The 19,045-nt window shown below is 33.5% G+C and overlaps 2 protein-coding genes across 2 annotated transcripts; both read left to right on the top strand.

Annotated features, from left to right (window-relative positions):
• The first annotated feature begins 506 nt into the window (after positions 1-506).
• On the top strand, positions 507-3,120 carry LOC146930665 (RHOMBOID-like protein 1). Its single transcript, XM_085708313.1, has 6 exons — positions 507-1,143; positions 1,561-1,724; positions 1,909-2,072; positions 2,189-2,421; positions 2,509-2,599; positions 2,835-3,120. The coding sequence occupies exons 1-6, from the start codon at positions 917-919 to the stop codon at positions 2,952-2,954; spliced, it is 999 nt and encodes a 332-aa protein (XP_085564439.1). The 5' UTR covers positions 507-916; the 3' UTR covers positions 2,955-3,120.
• A 10,733-nt stretch (positions 3,121-13,853) lies between these two features.
• On the top strand, positions 13,854-16,663 carry LOC146930664 (expansin-A4-like). Its single transcript, XM_085702132.1, has 3 exons — positions 13,854-14,100; positions 14,359-14,677; positions 15,973-16,663. Exons 1-3 carry the CDS (start codon positions 13,953-13,955, stop codon positions 16,280-16,282), a joined length of 777 nt encoding a protein of 258 aa, XP_085558258.1. The 5' UTR covers positions 13,854-13,952; the 3' UTR covers positions 16,283-16,663.
• The last annotated feature ends 2,382 nt before the right edge of the window (positions 16,664-19,045 follow it).

Below are 19,045 nucleotides of genomic sequence, written 5' to 3'. Positions count from 1 at the left end.
CCTCATATTAGTCGATCCTTGGGTCATATACCAAGTTTTATAAAACAAACAGAAGAATTTTTTTTATACTTTTTGGCGCTTAAAAAATTATATTTAATTTATGTTTTGTTAAAAATAATAAATTTTTTGGAGAAATTCTTATAATATTGTGAATAGTCATGGAAAAATTCATTCAAAAATATGAATGGTACACATGACCTGAATTAAAAGCAATGACAAAAAATGATGATAAAAGTTTTTTGGGATTAAGAGTCGAAGAAATAGTTTAGAGGGACTAAAGAAAAATTAGATTTTTTTTAATGGAAAAATTAGAATATTTTTAGAGACCAAAAATATATCTGATTATATTTTTTATTTCAGATTAAATATATTTTAAAAATATTTCAAGAAAATTAAATCACATACCAAATAGTTTAATAGAATTAGGATAAATATGGGAATAATGTTTTAGAGAATAATATTCACGAGATTGCAAATTTAATCTTTGAAACAAATGAGTCAAAAGAATCCGATAAAATAATGTGCTCAGAAATTAAGAACATAATTAAGAGAATAGATGTATTCTTTATTTGCAATGAGAAGGAATGTCAACTTCCATATTGAAGAACACAAAAGGAACACTACATTGTAAATGACTTACGTAAGAGAGAAGAAACTGAAAGAATGAGAAATATAGAGAATTTCACAGAGGGGTGATAACTCATACAATCAACAACATTACTGTATATCCTTTTCTATTTACTCTTACGCTCTTTCTCAAGAATTAGTTATCTTGGTGCCTATAATTTTGGATCGTAACTAACTTGATGCACACTTATTTTCCTTTGTGATAACTCATCTTTGCTCAACTCTATTTTTGGTTCATTGCATCACACACACACACACACACACACTCTCAAAGAAAGCTCAAATCGACATGCCTCAGCGTGCAGCAGCTCACACTCCCCCTCCGGAGAAGCATTGGTTTCCGTGGCTGATTCCAACCTTCTTTGTGGCCAATATGATCATATTCTTGGTCACAATGTATGAGAACAATTGTCCTGCGCGTTCTGATCATCCCGCTTCTTGCTATGCTTCATTTCTAGGCAGATTCTCTTTTCAGCCACTTGAAGAGAACGCTCTCTACGGTCCTTCTACATTAACGTGAGTAGTACTTTTCTTCATTTTCTTTAGATTCTTTTATTTGGGAATTTAGGAACAAACAATGTTGGGTGAGAAACCAATTTTAGAGTGCAAACTCATTGACTGCATGGATTTGTGTTATCTTGAATGCAGACAATCCGAATCAGACCACAATCGTCTTGTTGCGTTTTTCTATATTTGAAGCAGTCACTGATTGTGAGCTGTTCAATCAAAATTGGAAGTTTTACATGTCTTTTGACGCAAATCATACTATTGAGTTGTGACTTGCGAGTCGTCCAATTTTGATTAGACAGTCTGTGATCTGCAATGTTTTCAAATGTTGGAAAACTCAACCGCGGTAAATCCAAATATGTTGTTATTGGATGTGTTAGAAATGTGTATGTCCTGAATTCATACTTGCATCTATTTATTCTTCAGGTTAATACATATGGGTGGTCTATATTTGAAAGAAGTTGATCGCATACACGAGGCATGGCGCCTATTCTCTATGACGTGGTTGCATGCAGGGGTTAATCATTTGCTTCCTACCATGCTGACTCTTTTATTCATTGGGATTCCTCTTGAAAAGAAGTTTGGATTTGGTACAATTATGGCTATTGGCCTTTGGTTTGTTCTATGTGCTTATTTCGCATATGAAAACTCCTAGCTAATTTATACTTCAACAGAAGCATTCAAAACATAGTTGTAGAACTTGAGTCACTAACGAAAATAGTTTTACTTTCACAGTTTCAGATTAAAATTTCTACATTGCTTGTTCTTTTGCAGTTCGAATTGGATTGTTGTATGTGATATCTGGTCTAGGAAGCAGCCTACTGTCTGCTTTATTCCTGCAATTACGTTTCTCTGTCGGTGCCTCTGGTGCAATTGCGGGCTTAATAGGAGGCAAACTATCACACCTCTTAACAAATTGGAAAATACATGATGATAAGGTCAATAAATAAATGAATATGTTAAGCTCAATGATCCTGTCTAATAAATAGTCCATATAATATTTATGCCACAGATTAGACATTTTTTTAGTTTCATTTTTGTTGTTGTTTTGCAGTTTTTTGAGATGTATATTACTATAAGCTTTTTAGCTTGTGGAATTGTTCCCAATGCTGATAATTTTGGTCACATTGGAGGATTATTATCAGGCTTTCTTCTCGGATTGGTCTTGCTGATTCGTCCACAATATAAACGGGCTAATAGTCAGACAAATTCTCATTCTGCCCTTCCTGTGCACCTGAAGCACATACCTTATCTCTGGATCATCTCTTTCATGCTACTTAGTGTCGGGTAACTTCTCACACCTTTTTTTGTTGTCGTTGGGTGCATTGCATTATTATACTTGGGTCTCAAATGTGAAAGTTGGCTTGTTTACAGATTGATAAGCGGGCTGGTCTTGTTTCTCAAAGGGGTGGACATGAATGATCACTGCTCTTTGTGTTACTATTTAACTTCCGTTTCTTGCAATGTGAGTGATTTGCTACTTTCTTGTGTATTTGTTTTATCGATGCAACTGAGCTTCCTTAAGCTGTAAGCTATATCAATAATTTGGATTGAAAAGCCAGTCTGAATTTTGCATTCTCTATATGTGGTTAATTTATTTGCCATATCAATTTTCTGTTGACGGAGTTAATGCTTGAAAAGTTCAACCATTAAGCTTTAGGTGTATTTTATAACAACAATTTTTTGTTGTAATGTTGCAGAGCTCCCAAATCGGAAACCAACTTAAGATTACATGTTTGACCAATGGCAGAAGTGGCATTTTTCCTCTGCCAAGCGGTAATGAGCAGGCTGAAGAGCTATGTAATCGCCTTTGCCGTTAATATCTCTGATTAATGTTTTACACTAATCAACAAACTTGTATATATGATTCAGTCTTATTGTTGCGGACATATATCCTAGTTGTACATTTGCAGTTATGGTTGATGTCGTAGTTATTGTGTCTACGATCATTAATATATCATTACCAGTTTATCACTGTTTTTGATATATTATTACCATTAGTTTTTGAAAAATGCTAATGTGCACGAGAGGTAAATCGTGCAAATCACACGAATCCGTGAAAGAGTGAGCTTGCCATTGAATTACTGTGTTTTTTAATTCTTATTTGCCCAACAATATTTATGACTATCTTTCCACCTTCCATTGACGGTGGTTACCAACTCAATATCGTGGCTTTTGCTTGGTTTTTATATTCACTTCATCTTCTTTTCCTTTTCTTTAATTTTGCATGGAATATGATCAAGGAAAAGAAGTTCAATTCACTATCATTCTTTAGTTATGTTATTTTACAAATTTCTAAATGATATTTTTATCAGGAAATTAAATTGTAACTTATTTTTTCTCACTTGTCCAAATCACTCACGTCTTTTTTATTTTTGAAAGAAAATCATTCACGTCTTTGTTGTCTTTTCTCTTATTTGTCTTCTTAATAACTGGTAACTAGTATACATCTTATTTTATGAAAATACTAGCGGTCCAATAGTATGTAATGCTTGTTTAAAAAAAAAACAAAAAAAAAAACAACTTTTAGTTGAGGAAATTATTTGTTTATTATATTTGTCAAAGATCTTCATTCTGTAGTATGGTTAATATTTCCTTAACTAAAATTCTTCCCACCACATGCGCAAACCATGCATCTCAAATTAGACCGCCAAATCTGAACACCCCATGGTTCGTTAGAGAGCTCCCGTCAACATTAAGGACATATGTGCCTTTCTGAGGTCGTTTCTAAGCAATCATGCATGTTTGATGCCACTCATTGGATAATCTTGCAATCCTAAAACTCTTAATTGTATCTTTTGTAAAATATGAGATTTTATTCGCAAGGATCATATATCTTAATTTTTTTTCTCTCATTCCTAGCACACCAAAGGACAATTATAGGTATCCCGACTCCTAACATTATCTTGAATCCAAAAAAAAGATTTCATCACTATCCGCAGGTCCGAATCTCAAATTCCAAATTATTTTTTGCACGATTACAAGCAATGCACAGAGTTTCAGGCTCAAATCCACAAATTGGACAAATAGATTTACATGTATACCTCTATGATTTCTTGCTGCAGTTTTCTTCTTCCAAAGCCGGTTCCAAGAGTTCTGCAAACCTTCCATGATCTCTCCATCACCATTAGTCCAAGAGTAGGCCAAGAGAGTTTTAGTGTGAATGATCTCTCTAAATACTAGGTGGCATGGTGTAAACGTTATTTATTATGTTCCTACCAACACAAACTTCCTTATTATCAAAAGTTAATTTAAGAGTTTTAAAAAAAAAATGTTAATTTAAGAATAAAATATATGTCTACAATATAAGAGAAATAAATATTCAATTTATAAAATTAAAGTTGTATTTTATCTTATATTTATTTTTATTGTTTCATTTTATACATTAAGTATATTTCTAAAAAGAGCAATTTTATTTAAAATAATTTAGGATAAAAAGGGTATTTTTTAAATTTTGTTTATTTTAGTGATTGATCCATGACCGTCCTTCCAATTTGGAGAGAAAAATATAGTGTGTGGGTCATGGCTTAAATGTTGTTTAATTATTTATGTGTTTTTTAATGTATATTGATTTTAAAATGTAAACACTCACACGTTTAATGTTGTTGCGAGGGCAATTATGCTTGATATAAATTTGCCTTTTCTTTTGCAATTTCATTTATTTATCTCTTGATTTTGGATTTGTTTTAAGGTTTAACAACTTTAGGAACTTGTATTTTTATGATTTGGTGGGATAGTTTATGTAGTTTGAAACAACCTTATGAGTAAGACACTTTATTATGTTGATTTGATATATTTTTGTTTGATAATTAAGTAGAAATTTTGAATTATCGATGCATTTATGATAGTATATAGGTATAATGTCGTGTGCATATATATTAATTTTAATATTAGGTAAACTGTTTGCAAGTCCTAAATCAACTGGTAAAATGCCAAAATTGTTAGGCCGGACGCCATGATTGGGGTTTGAACTCCGGCACCTCCACTTGTATGTGTGAGTTTATAATGGCTTTGCCATTTCGTCTATCTACCAAAAAAAATATATTAGGTAAACTCGTACAAGTTGAATTTATGAGTCGTTCCACATAGACAAAACGAGTTTACGGAAAATACTCGAGTTTGACAACTTTGCGAACATGTGTGTGTCGAACTTTCCTAAATATTATTAGGTAAGTTAAACAGACGAGTGAAAAGTTTTGCGTGGGTTCAAACTTCAGATACTTGTTTGTTCCCATGAGGTTTTTTGAGAGAAAAAGAAGTGATAATGGAAACAAGTGAGTGTGTTAATAAGAATAAGAAAGTGTGTAACCGAGGCTCGAGGGTTTGTAGCATCTTATCTTGTTAAGTTCTCATTTCCAAAGGTTACCTTGTCCATGTAACTGTAAAACAACCTGGTACTGTATTTCTCAATTCTCATCTCATCATTCCTAAAATCTTTCAATTTTTTTAGATTATATATTGGTTATTAAAAGTTAAAACAACATTCTAAAATATTCATTAATTGCTATACATGTATGTTTTTTTTTTTATACGCGTTGCCATAAGGTTAATTCCATGATGACATGTGGATTAAACGTCCATCGACTTAAAGTGCATCGTCTAAAGGACGATAATAACATAGTGCGCCTTGTTTCACTGCAACACGTCCCTGCGCATCTAGCACCGTACACGTGTCCCTCCACGGACCCGGATAAGGTGCCCCATCACACAGAGACGGTTATCCCTCACGCACGTCTGTATAAGGGCGACCTTGCTTCACCCTCAAAGTATGATTCACTTTCCCACACTTTCTTACACACTCCTCTCATTTCTCATAGTGACTTGATTGTCGGAGTGCTAAGATGCATGCAGACACCTTTCGTCCCACCGTGAAATTGCATCACCACCGCACCGAAGCACCGTGATGTTACCGTTGCCACCATCCATCCTTGCCGGACAGATCATTAACCAAAGAATAACATTACTATTGAAACAAACAACAGTTAACCATACAAACCAGCCCTAATTATCAAAACTAGTAAACCAAAAGTAAATAAGGATATGTAATGTTGTCCAATATCTTACTGTTATATCAAGCCCTGTAACATGAATGCATAACTGTAACGTAGTAGCACTACCACATCCCTACACTGCTCAATTGATCACTTACTTTTACTCTCTCAGATCCCTTTGTGTTTGCTTTCTCTCTTGCAATCTCTTCTTTCTTACAATAACAACATTCGTAAGTGAGGATTTCTCTGTCATGTTAACTAAATCTTTTCATTCATCGTTCTACTTCAAACTAACTCTCACATTTTTCTTCTCATAAAATAATGCCAGATTAACCAATCTCCGTTTCGAGTTTTAAAAATTTCAAAAATCAAAACTAGTTTCAATTTTGATTTATGAAATTTCCAAAAACCAAAATCAATTTCAAACATAAAAATAAATATTATTAGAAACATATCTTAATCTAAAAAATTCACAACATTAGGTTTGGAAAGGAATTAAAATATCACAATATAATGTGTTTATTTAAAAATAATGTTAATAATAGTGGTTGAAAGTCGTGTTTGTTAGCAGACACATGATCGGTGGTGGTGAAAGTGGTGATTAACAGTGGTCTAATAATGCTAGTCAATGGTAGTGACTGATGGTAGTTAGAGTGATGGTGACAGGTAGTGGTAAGAATGGTGGTTTTCGTTGGTCCAAGTAGTGGTCAAAGTCGTTGTTGGTGGTTGTAACAAGTTGTTGTTAGAGTGGTAGTCGTTGATAGTCAAACTAGTGATCGGAGGTGGACGGAGGGGTGATCGGTGGTAGTCTCAGTGGTTGTTGGTGATGGTCGATGTTGTGGTCGGAGTGATAGTTTATGATGGTCAGATTGGTGATCAAAGATGGATCGAGTGGTGATGGATGTTGGTCAGAATGATGGTTGAATGTGGTTAAAGTTGTGGTTGGCAATGCTATGGTAGTTAGTAGTTGTCAAATTGAAAATCAAAGGTGGCTGATAGAGTGGTGATTGGAATTGGTTAGCAATGGGAAGGTCATTGGAGATCCAAAAAGATGTCAATAGGAAGATGTTGAACCAAAAATGAGTTTTGTACAATGTTTCTTAAGTTTTGATGATAACAAAGTACAAAAGAACAATTGGATATGTTAATGTGTGTTCAAGTGTGCAAGACCATAAAATTAAATTTCAATGTATTGAATCAACTTTTAGTTCTGAAAGAACAAGATTCTGAGCACACTTAAGAACAATTGAAACTTGAGAGAAACTGAAGTTCTGGACCAGACTCTGAAGGATATAAGACTCTGAAGGACTCAAACTCTGATGACTTGGACTCTGAAGAAGTAGAGCCTTTGAAGGACTCAAACTCTGAAGGCCACATCAACATCAGCAGACCCTGACAAGTTTTTTCATCTTTTGAATAAAGATTGCTATCATACTCAGATAGTACAGTTTGTCCTCTTCTGATCATGTGCATAAACAAACAAAGAACATCAAGGACAATTGGAATGAAACGAATAATTCCTTTTGAAGCAAAGGAATTTCAAATGACCTTCAAAAGACATTAACCATATCAAGAAACATTTCACCGTCTATGATTAAGCTTCTCAAAGACTCAAGTAATGTGTTGGCACCTCTGCAACGTCTCTCAGATTTCTCTCTATATAAGGAGCTGAAGACTTAAACAAATCAACAACACTGCATATTTTGAAAGTTCCCTTACTCTGTCAAAATCTTAGCGCATAAACACTTAAAATTTCTTACAAACTTTATATCTTAGAAATTCTTAAGTTTTAAGAGTCCACACTAATATGTATCTGTTTACACCTCTGATTGCATATCAAATCTAAAAACCCAAACATTCTTTATTTGATTAAGTTAGATTGTAGAAGTCTCTTTCAGTTGTGATTGAGCAGATGAAGTCTCTTTCTTGTGTGATTGAACATTTGAAGTCTCTTGCTTACGTGTTTGAGCATTTGTAATCTTGTGATTTTAGTAAAATCTCTTGAAAATGCAAATGGACTAGACTACTGTCGGTTTGCAAAGAAACTATTATAAATTGTTCTCTCTGCGTTTGTTTTTAACCGTTGCATTTATATTGTTTCAATTTAAACACTTTTTTTTTTTTTGAAAAAACCAATACAATTCAACTTCGTCTTGTGTTTTTTCTCACCTTCAAAAGATTGTGTGTTCGGGGTGACAAATCAGTAGACAAATCAGTAATTGGAGGAGAAGGAAAGGTGATTAGATGCACAATGAAAGCTTCATATCCAATCTGGTCCTGCATGTATCATATTTTACAACCGCACGCATAATGAAGGGTTACGTGTACTGACCTAATTGGCTCACGTGTAACATAATGTTTAGAGTAAGTACAAGATCTTCTTTTGGCATGCACGACCTGCGTGGGAAGCACATGGCATTGGTGTGTCTTTGAAGGGAGAAAGCAGGGAGAGATGATGCGACAACCCCACCACCAAAGTCACCTAACGCTAGTGCTAAGCACACCCTCTTTTTATTTGTTGATTCACCCACCTTTGGTTACCCTTTAGTCATTATCATTTTTCAATATGATTTAACCTTATTATGGTTGTTGCATTAACACATTTGAATGAATTTAAGCCATTGCATGCGTGATGTCTCCCAAATTTAGTTTTGATGTATTATTACAAGCAAACAATAAAGAGGCCTAAATCTTTATTAAAAGAGAGAACCCAATGCAAATTGTGACAAGTTAGCTAGGACCCCGTTTCACCCCCACAAAGGGGTCATTACTCAACGATACTAATAGTTTTATATCAACGGTAATGCCGTTATAATAATTAATAAAGCACGTATAAAATAAGCTTATAGCGTAGTTAGGTTTAACAATGAATTATTGTCTTCTTTAAGTATGTGACTAGACTGTGCAATATTGACATATTTGGTCACTCCTGGAGTCTGGTTATGTGTTTGGCTAGCTTCTTAATGAGCCTTGATAGATGATACATGCCTCCCTATATTCTAATTATTTATTTAAAAAAATTATTACCCTGGTGCAAACTGTGGATGACATAACAAGTTTATATAGGCAGACTCACATTTCTACAAGGTTACTTTGAAATGTCTTCGAATTGATTTTGGGTTTTATGGTTGAAATTGACTAAAATAATTAACGTTAATTCGCTTTAAAAATTAAATGACTTGAATTGAGATGACGATTGAAATAGAAGAGTTTGAATTATGTAAAAAGACTTTGATTTTAAAAGCAGAAATAAATGACTCGAAAAAGATTGATGAGAAAATAGACTGTTTAGAAGTTAAATTGGATTAGACTTCAATTTTTAAGTTTAGTTCTTTTATGAGAGCTATTATTTATAGATAAAAGAAACTAAATAATTGTCACTTCAATGACCGACTACGATCGTGGCAATCACCTTATTGAACTATTTTTAGCCGAACTTGCGCTTAAAATCAATCCATCGTTAAACTTGTCTTCGTCAAATTGATGTGTTAATACACCATGTGTTGAATGATCATGTTTCCCACTATTTATTTATAGGGAGAATTCATTGTGGTTCCCGATATTATTGATTTTGTTTAAGTTGACCATTTCCTCATTGAAGTTGTGGTTTTCGCCGAGCCCTTTATATTTCGATAAGTTCATGATTTGTCGATTTGCCAAATTGTTATGAAAATGTTGACTTGAGTCCTCGACAAATTTCAAATTTCGCCGTTAACAAATTTATACGAATTTCACACTTGTTTTCTTGTTAGAGTTACCACATGTTAACTTCGTTGTGCTAGCTACCCTCAGACATATGTGCTCTAAAATCTAAGGATAGTCTTCATGTATACTTGACTGATATTTTGTACAAAAGCAAACGAAATATAGTATATATGTTTGGGAACGTGATTTCCGCCAACCCCATGACAAATTGGAGCTTTTGTTTTGGAGTTAAACTTAGCTTTACTTCGGATTTCCTCGTTTGGCTGAGAAACCAAAATCTCACTCCTTTCCATTCCATGTGACCTGTGATATTTTGACAAATTGAGAAAGTTCTCCTACTCCAAGATATACATAAATGATGAATAATGACAATGTCTTGAAGACAAGCAGGAAAGTCATGTTGTCAATCATCTTTTGATGTTTTGGCCCCAAATTTGCAATTTTTCTCTCTCTTTTTGGTTTTGATGCAGCTCTTCAAACCCAACTTACTTATATTTCAAGTAGTGAAATGATTTTTCTAGATTATTTGGCATGATTTTACTTACTTCCAATTGAACTCTCATAAGGTGAAATTTTATTAAATTGTACAAATATTTATAAAAGGAGATATGCATAATTGCATACAAATTATTCATGTATTAAAATAGATTCGGCTCCCTACTGTCATGGGATCATGTATTCCAAACATAGATGATAGATGGTTGTTCCTAGGCATGACAACCAAACCCATATCCGTGGTTACCCACCCGATTTGATGGGTTTTCCCGTTTTGACTGGATTTGGGTATGCGTTTGGGTATTTCCCAATTTCAAAACACGGGTATGGGACGGGTAACAGGTATATAGGTACCCACCCCGAACCCATACCCAAACTCATCCCGAATGTAGAAAATTACTTGATGTTGATATGCCATTTTATTTTGTTTGATAATTGCCGTGTTATAAAAACTACCATTGATATTTAAAGGAGCAGCTAAATCAATCGGTCTAACAAACGTTAAAGTGAGTATATTGTTGGATAATGCATTACAATATTTCTCTAGGAATTACAAAAAAAGTTCTATTTTTTATTAAAAAAATAATTCAATGCGGGGACGGGGATGAGGCGGGGATACCCGAATCCGTCGGGGACGGAGTTCAATTTCTCATCCCCGTTGGGTATGGGTAAGGTAACAGGTAAGTATATTAAAATCGGGTATGGGGACGAGGAATGTAAAACTCATCCCCATCCCGCCTCATTGCCATGTCTATTGTTCCATCTTAACCAAACAATTTAGATTCAAACTTAGTTTTTTAATTTACAAAACAAAAATTTGCATTACGGCCATCTATGTCTCAAATGCGTGAAAGCCGAATTCCTAACCTTAGGGAATATCATATAAAAACATATAAAAATCGCATATTATGAAACACAAGAGAATTCACTTCTATTTATTTTTAAATTATAAAACAAATTAAGTTCCTTCTGCAATGCGTTTCAAGTAATGCGACTTGTAGAAAACTCCCTTCATGGCTATATGTTGTTGTAAATCATTTATGTTGTTTATACCTAAGTTTGTATAATTCACCGGAATACGTCTAATATGAAGAGCGTTTGTGCTTCATAGATCAAGATCAAAGTCAAGGAATAACACCCCCTAAGAGGTAAAGTGTTAAAGTTAGACGTATATGCTAATATGAGAAAGAAGGAAGGAACACACGTAAATCACAATTTTGTAGTAAAACAAAAGTGTGAACAAGCTTGTGTTGAGTCTTGACTTTAACCATGAAGCTTCATTAATGTTGTGCATGTTTACGGTTTGAGCTTTGAGATATTCATATTGAAAGAGAGGGAAAGGTTCGTGTTAGAATATGGAATGTCTAGTGTGACTCAATTTACGTGGTTCAAGGACCGATAATTATGGGAGACTAATTAAACAATGGAGTTTTGATTTGATTTTTCAATCCCTCCCTTAGGACCCACCCACCCTACACGTTGGATTCTCAATCCCTCTTGTGTCGTTTTGTTGGATTTTTCCTGCTTCTCTACCAATCTCCAAACTACCCCCCAGCTGGGTACCATTTTAACATTGTTGGGTGATGAGATTTATTATTTGGCTGCTTGTAGTTGGAAATGTGTCCTGTTTGGTATCAATACTTGAAAATTGTTTAATATTTTAACAACGAACGATACTTGTTGTAAATATAGACTCGTAATATTACTTGTCCTGTTGTCCATATGACTAGCTAATACAATGATCCAATTGGTTTTGATTAGTAAAAACAAGATAAATGAGTGTTTGTTTTCTTTTAATTTTGTTAAATCAACATCAATCAAATTACATTCTAAACCGTAAGAACATAGTAGACCTTTAACTTAAGTTGTCGTCAAAATTTAAGCAAACTTTTAGTGTTTTCATAGAATATATAACACTTAGAGTGTGTTTGGATGGTGGAATGTTTTGAGGGAATGTAATGCAATGGGGGAATTCAAATACTTTGAGGTGAATTCCATTGTTTGGATGGAGGAATGTAATGTAATGTTGAGGAAATGTAATGTTATGAGGGAATTCAAATACTTTGAGGTAAATTGCCTAGAATTTTAAATTCTTTAAAATTTCCAAATTACCTCATCCAAACACACAATTTATTTTTAAAGCATTGCTTTCTTACCTAGCCATTTGTCATTCTTTTGGAGTTTAGAAAAACTTATCGATTGTCTAGTAAGTACATTTAAAGATTACAACGACATTTGATACGATGAGATACCAATTTCATTATCTCTCTTTAACATGTCATCACTATTTGGACCATCAATTTTCTATTAAATGCTTGTTAGCCCTCTACAAAAGCTTATTGACCCTTTTCTAGGGCGCGCCCCCTGCACTTTAGCACCGAAACCGCATTTCCCATATCCTGAGGCTAAATATTTGGTCAAAGCATCTAGAAGCATCTAGCACGTCCGCTTCTTGACTTAGGGCTTAAGTTACTTAGGACCCAAGTTAGAAAAACACAAGCTCAAAAAATCTATAAGGACCCAAGTTAGAAAAACACAAGCTCAAGAAATCTATAAATACCACCTTGAGATCATTCTCAATGCATGACCAAATATACTCCTCATTAACAATATGTCACTCACCTGTATGTTATAATATGATAGGAAAATGATATTTGTATGACAGTTGATAATTTTTAAACAACTCTTTCATGCTCTTTTTATTTCTATTTTACTCTCTATTGTTTTTTATCAATAAAAAGAAAAATCATCTAAAAAATTATCATAAAATTGAGCATACAACCGTCGTTGATATTACTTCCCTAAAAAAAAAAAACTATCATTGATATTACTTGTAACCAATAAAATGTTTGGCCCCACCCACTTCCCCCAATTACACCCGCTAATCACGCCCTAAACAGTTCCCCTTTAAATCTTAGGTCATTTTAACTTTTCACCCTTCCCATTTTCTCCCTTTAACTTTATTTTTTTTGTCCCTTTTTTAAGTCCCACTTTCTTGTTCTTGTATCAATAATCTACGCTCTAAGACACAGTCACAACACGAAGGAGCCTTCACCTTTTCCCACTTATATCCCCAGGTTTTGCTTTCTGATGTCATCTAACCTCATCTTAATGTGCAGTATATTGCAAGGGCACTTTTGTCCATCCACCTCCAAGCTAATTACGCAAAAAAGTTAAAACATTTCTGAAAAATGGTGCTTGACGCAGCACGCGCGTGTTTATAACGTTAGTTGCACTCTCCAAGAAAAGTAGTAGAGCCCACGCGCAATCGAGTACACGTCTGAAAACTATTGGAACGTGGTGTACACGTGTTCAAGATGAGAGTATCTAGCTATGAAAACAACCATTTTTGTTTCATTTAATTTTTTGAAAATAAATGAGTAATATTAATATATTTAGACAAGGGTAGCATTAATAATGACCTAAAAGAAAAATATTCCAAAAATTCCAAAAATGACCCCTACAATGCAAGTTGTAAACCAGCACTTCCCAACTCCATAAGTACTCCCACTCTTCCACACTCTCACTGCCCAATCAACTCTCACCTCCCAATCAATCTCTAGGGTAGGTTCTTTGTTACTTATAATTTTCTCATTCTTGAGAAAAAGAAAAATACTAGAAATAGCTATGGTGCCCAAAATGCTCTACATTGCTTTCATAATTATCATTTCAATGTACATTGTTGAAGCTAGAATTCCAGGTGTTTACTCTGGTGGTCAATGGCAAGATGCTCATGCTACTTTCTATGGTGGATCTGATGCTTCTGGCACCATGGGTATGTAACATATTACCCATTTCCCTTTTTGCCCTCATATTTTCTGGATTGAGGGTGAGTTTGACAAAATCACTTTGACATATAGTTAGGGTTACATGTATAGCTTAAAACCCTAATACATCGAGATTATGTCAAATTCACCGTAAATACAAACATGTGGATAAAATACATACAAATAATTACAATGTACCTAATTAAACCTAAAAAAACATGAAATGTTACTATGTTTATGTTAATTTTTTGTGTTGGTGTTTTTAGGAGGAGCATGTGGGTACGGAAATTTGTACAGTCAAGGTTACGGAGTGAACACAGCAGCATTAAGCACTGCTTTGTTCAACAATGGTTTAAGCTGTGGTGCTTGTTTTGAGATAAAGTGTGCAAATGACAAAGAGTGGTGTCATTCTGGAAGTCCTTCAATTTTCATTACTGCTACTAACTTTTGTCCTCCTAATTTTGCTCAACCAAGTGATAATGGTGGTTGGTGTAACCCTCCTCGTCCTCATTTTGATCTTGCTATGCCTATGTTTCTTAAGATTGCTGAGTATCGTGCTGGTATTGTCCCTGTTGCTTACCGCAGGTTAGTTACTTTCCTTTTTTTGTTCAAGTAATGTATGGGGTTTCCGGGGCTCGAACCCCAAGCCCTGCATATAATAATGCGTCTATTCCAACTGAATTAAGCTCTTGGAAACCACTCTTTTACTACTTTATTTTTTTATTATTTTTTTGGTATAAACTTCATTTTTAATTTTAGACGAATTAAACTTTACATTTTATCTTTAAGTTATTTAGGTCTCTAAGTTTATTTTATTTTACTTTGGTGTCTTAAGTTTGTGATACAAGTGGTAAATATTTAGGTCTCTTAATAAAGAAAAACATTTTGTTTCAATTTTTAAATAAAGTCTATAATGCTGTTAGAACAAAAACAATTTATAGAGACAAAGTGTATAGTACTTGTCTGTCACTTAAATAACTAAAATGAAAAGAAAGAAAAAAATTAGAGGACCAAAATAAAATCTAAAAATAATAGTATAAAGTACCAGGAATATAATTTAACCTTAATTTTTTTTAGTAGTATAGTACTCCCTCAATTAATGAAAAAGAAAAGTAGTTTATATATTATTGACTTTTCTTTGGAAAATGATGTTTATAGTTAAGAAATTAGTTGTGGTAGGAGTCCAGTCTCATCACAGTTAATGAAAAAAGAAAAGTAGCTTATATTATTGACCCTAGTTACTTCATTCATTTCTGTATGTAGTTGCTCTAGTCAAATGTGATGGTGTTTTCGACTTTTTGGCTATGTAAATTTCTGCACTTCTCACATGATCTGTGTGTCTGATTCATGAAGTGGGGTAGTGTTACTTCGGGTAAAGGATTCTCTTACACACGTAGTATCTTTTTTCTACTGATCACTCACTCTTTCCTTGTTCTTCGTACAAAAATTGTTCGTACAAATATAGCATTGAGCTGTTTAGACGAAATTAAGTTATATACTTGAAAAAAATTATATATGTTCCTTTCTTTTTCATTCTTTCCATGTTAGTGTCTCATATTTTACTTTTGGAATCATTTTTATTTTACTTTTTTAGTCACTTTCAGTGAAATTACCTACGTCAACGTACACAAATTTTATTTTTTATAATTTATTTATTTTTCTTAACTACGTCATTTCTATTTAATGTAGATATATCTACTCAACCATATAAAAATTGGATAATTAAAGTGAAGTGATATAGACTCTACGGAAAAAGTAGAAATTGGAATTAATTATGGTAGGGTATAGCTAGCATGTGTAAAAATAAAAAAGATAAGTGAAAAAGTTAATAAAATGTGAAAAGTCAAAAACAGTGACGTATTTTGTTGATATTTACACAGGGTGCCATGCAGAAAGCGCGGTGGAATAAGATTCACCGTCAACGGATTCCGTTACTTTAACCTGGTGCTAATTAGCAACGTAGCAGGTGCTGGTGATATCGTGCGCGCCTACGTGAAAGGAACCCGAACCGAGTGGATGCCACTGAGCCGAAACTGGGGTCAGAACTGGCAATCCAACGCGGTTTTAGTGGGCCAGGCTTTGTCCTTTCGTGTTTCAAGCAGTGACCGTAGATCTTCAACATCTTGGAACATTGCTCCTCCTAGTTGGCAATTTGGTCAAACTTTCACTGGAAAGAATTTTAGGGTTTAATAAATATATCAATGACATTATCATATGCTAATATATTTTTTAATGTTGGTTGAGGAAGGTTAATTTTTCTTACTGTTTTTAGTTGGTGTTTTTTGATGCTTTTGGTGAGAATGAGATGGATGGGGATAGAGAGAAAATGACAAGTTAATTGTGACTAGGTGTTGATTTGTCTTGGTTATTGATGGTAGGGTTTGATATGATACAATATTATATAACTAATGTAATGAAGGTTGTACTTTGAATTTGTATGCTACTAGAGAAGGAAAGCGAAAGGTAGGAAATGCTGAAAGTGGCTAAACAAATGGTAGCCCGCAGCTAATTTGTATTTTTACAGAATGATGATGGTGGTGTAATATATAAAATATTACCATTTGCTTATCACTTTGATTAAGTGTTTGTGTTGGTTTCTTTTTGAATGTTCTTAAGTTGATTTTAGAGGTATATAATTTGTTTTGATTTGTTTGGGTGTGCTTAAGAATTAATTTTGACTCCATAGATTCTATTCAAATTTCAAAGATGGTATTTGTAGTTTTTTCTTTGTTTGACTCATGAGTCATGACATGATTCACATGGGAAAGGTGATATTTACCATTAGATTAAATAGGTGCACCCATTTTTATTGTGGACTATCTACATCATATCTTTTTTACCTTTATCTTCAACCTTATTATCATGACCGTCATCTTTTGTTAATAATCAGAACTGGTCACCACCTGCTTCTGTTGTAGCTGTTAATTTCGATGGAACTTTGTGGAATTACTAAATTGATTCAAATTGAGGAACTTTTGAGATAAGGAAAAAAAAAAAAAAGAGGGTCCATGAAGAAGAAGCATATTATGTTGTTTGCGATTAATTGATGGTGTTGTATAGTTTTTATCTAAAAAGATGTTATAATGAAGCATATGTTTGCAATATAGTCATGGACGTGTAACAAATCTGTTGAAATTAAGTTTCTACTGTAGATGCATACATTTCTTTTATCTTCTTCCTTATTTTCAAGTTCCCTTTCTCAAATTATTACTTGAATTCACAAAAATTATTCCAATCATATCAAAGACCCATTTCCATTTGGTTGTAGATTTGTGGCTCTTGTGACTCTCAGGATAAAGGAAGATTAAATGCCACCATTAAAGAACAGTGCTAAAGAACGTGAATGAATATGTCATGAAAATTCAAGAATGCAAATGTGTATGGCATGTATTGGTGAACAGTCCAGATTTGGTGGAATAAAGGAGATAGTGGTGTCAATTTTTTTTTCTTTGTATCAACTAGCCACAACTGTCGGGAAAAATTTGCAATAATTTTTTCGGGAACTTTATCATTTCCGTTAAAATATATATACTATTGTCTACTATACAATCTACTAATTTAATCTTTTTTTTTTTACAAAATCAATTGATTTAATTTTTTTTTCAAGGCTATATCAATCACACACATACTCGAAAGCTCATATTCTTCAAAATGGATGACGTATCGTTATCCATTGTATCCTGCACTGATACCTGCCCGATACTCCTCGATACATATCGAGAGAGTATCCGAAAATTAAATTTTATTTTTTATAAAAACTATTGTCCGATACTTTTCAGATACATCGGGGATAAGCGAGGGATAGACAGTGGAAAATTGATATGCTCATGATACATGATGTTTCTATTTTTTTTGGGATATATGTAATTGACTAGGCAACAATGTTCTCTTTTTGGGATCATTTTCTTTATTATCAATATTGTTTATATTTATATTTCTGTTGTTGTCCACTGTTTATTTTGTGTTCTTTTGTTTGTCTAAGACGCTCCTATTGTTGATTGTCGTGTGAAAGCAAGTGCCTTATCGTTGTTCTATGTCTGTTTGGTCTAGGTTTTGCGCATATTTTTTTGCTTTTTAGTTTTAGTTCATAGTTTGTATTTGGAGTTTTAATATGTAGTTTAAATATAATTTTTTATTAAAGTATCCTGGCCATCGTATCTTGAATTTTAAAATTTTCCCATATCGACGTATCAGTGTCGTATCCGTATCATATCATGTATCCGGACTTCATTGCACACAAGTGTATTCTCTTTTAGCTTGGCTTGGTTGAAATTATGTTAAAATCAAAATTGACAATTTTATTCTCTCTTGCATTTCTAGTCACTTTCAAATTGTTTTTACGGTGAAAATAAATAAGGGAAATGCTAACCAGTGTCTCCGGGGTACTGGTTAAGAAGTCAAATATAATAATATTTGTATTAAATGCTTAAATAATAACCCAAAAAGGGTAATATTTACATTCAAAGTTGTATAATCAATGCATTAATTAAATGCTTCCTCTTTTGGCTTAAAATTTCCACATATTAGCATGACCCAATAAATAAATAGAAAAATACTACCCTTATAAAACTAGAAAGAAGCAATTTAGATCCCTCGGGGTTGACGAGATCATGCCTGAAGATTCATAAAAGGTTGATAGATATATTTACAAATCGAGTAATGCTTTCGACACTCTCTTTTAAACACATTCTCTAATACTCACTCTCTTATTAGTTTGAATCACTTTGGATTTACACTTAAATTTACACTTTGAAAATTGAACTCGCGCAAAGTGATGGGACATACATTGGTTGCATCCAATAAATGAGTGGGTGCTAGAGAGAGTGTTGAAAAGTGAGTGTTGCTACCATTCCTCTTTACAAATCATACGTTAAGGTGGTTTTTACATTTATAGCGGGAATCGAGCATACATTCTTATAGAATATGAATCAACTAAACAAACTTGCATTGACA

The sequence above is a fragment of the Medicago sativa genome, chromosome 4 (assembly GCF_051527215.1).
Source record: "Medicago sativa cultivar Bolivia chromosome 4, Bolivia_mono, whole genome shotgun sequence".
NCBI classification, from domain to species: domain Eukaryota; kingdom Viridiplantae; phylum Streptophyta; class Magnoliopsida; order Fabales; family Fabaceae; genus Medicago; species Medicago sativa.
This window is presented reverse-complemented; position numbering and strand designations above follow the sequence as displayed.

Excerpts from the sequence above, each read along its gene's own strand:
- LOC146930665 (XM_085708313.1), top strand. The coding sequence starts at position 917 with ATGCCTCAGCGTGCAGCAGCTCACACTCCCCCTCCGGAGAAGCATTGG. Across the intron at positions 1,725-1,908 it reads TGAAAAGAAGTTTGGATTTG|TTCGAATTGGATTGTTGTAT; the intron begins GTACAATTATGG and ends GTTCTTTTGCAG. Across the intron at positions 2,600-2,834 it reads TAACTTCCGTTTCTTGCAAT|AGCTCCCAAATCGGAAACCA; the intron begins GTGAGTGATTTG and ends GTAATGTTGCAG.
- LOC146930664 (XM_085702132.1), top strand. The coding sequence starts at position 13,953 with ATGGTGCCCAAAATGCTCTACATTGCTTTCATAATTATCATTTCAATG. Across the intron at positions 14,101-14,358 it reads TGATGCTTCTGGCACCATGG|GAGGAGCATGTGGGTACGGA; the intron begins GTATGTAACATA and ends TGGTGTTTTTAG. Across the intron at positions 14,678-15,972 it reads GTCCCTGTTGCTTACCGCAG|GGTGCCATGCAGAAAGCGCG; the intron begins GTTAGTTACTTT and ends ATATTTACACAG.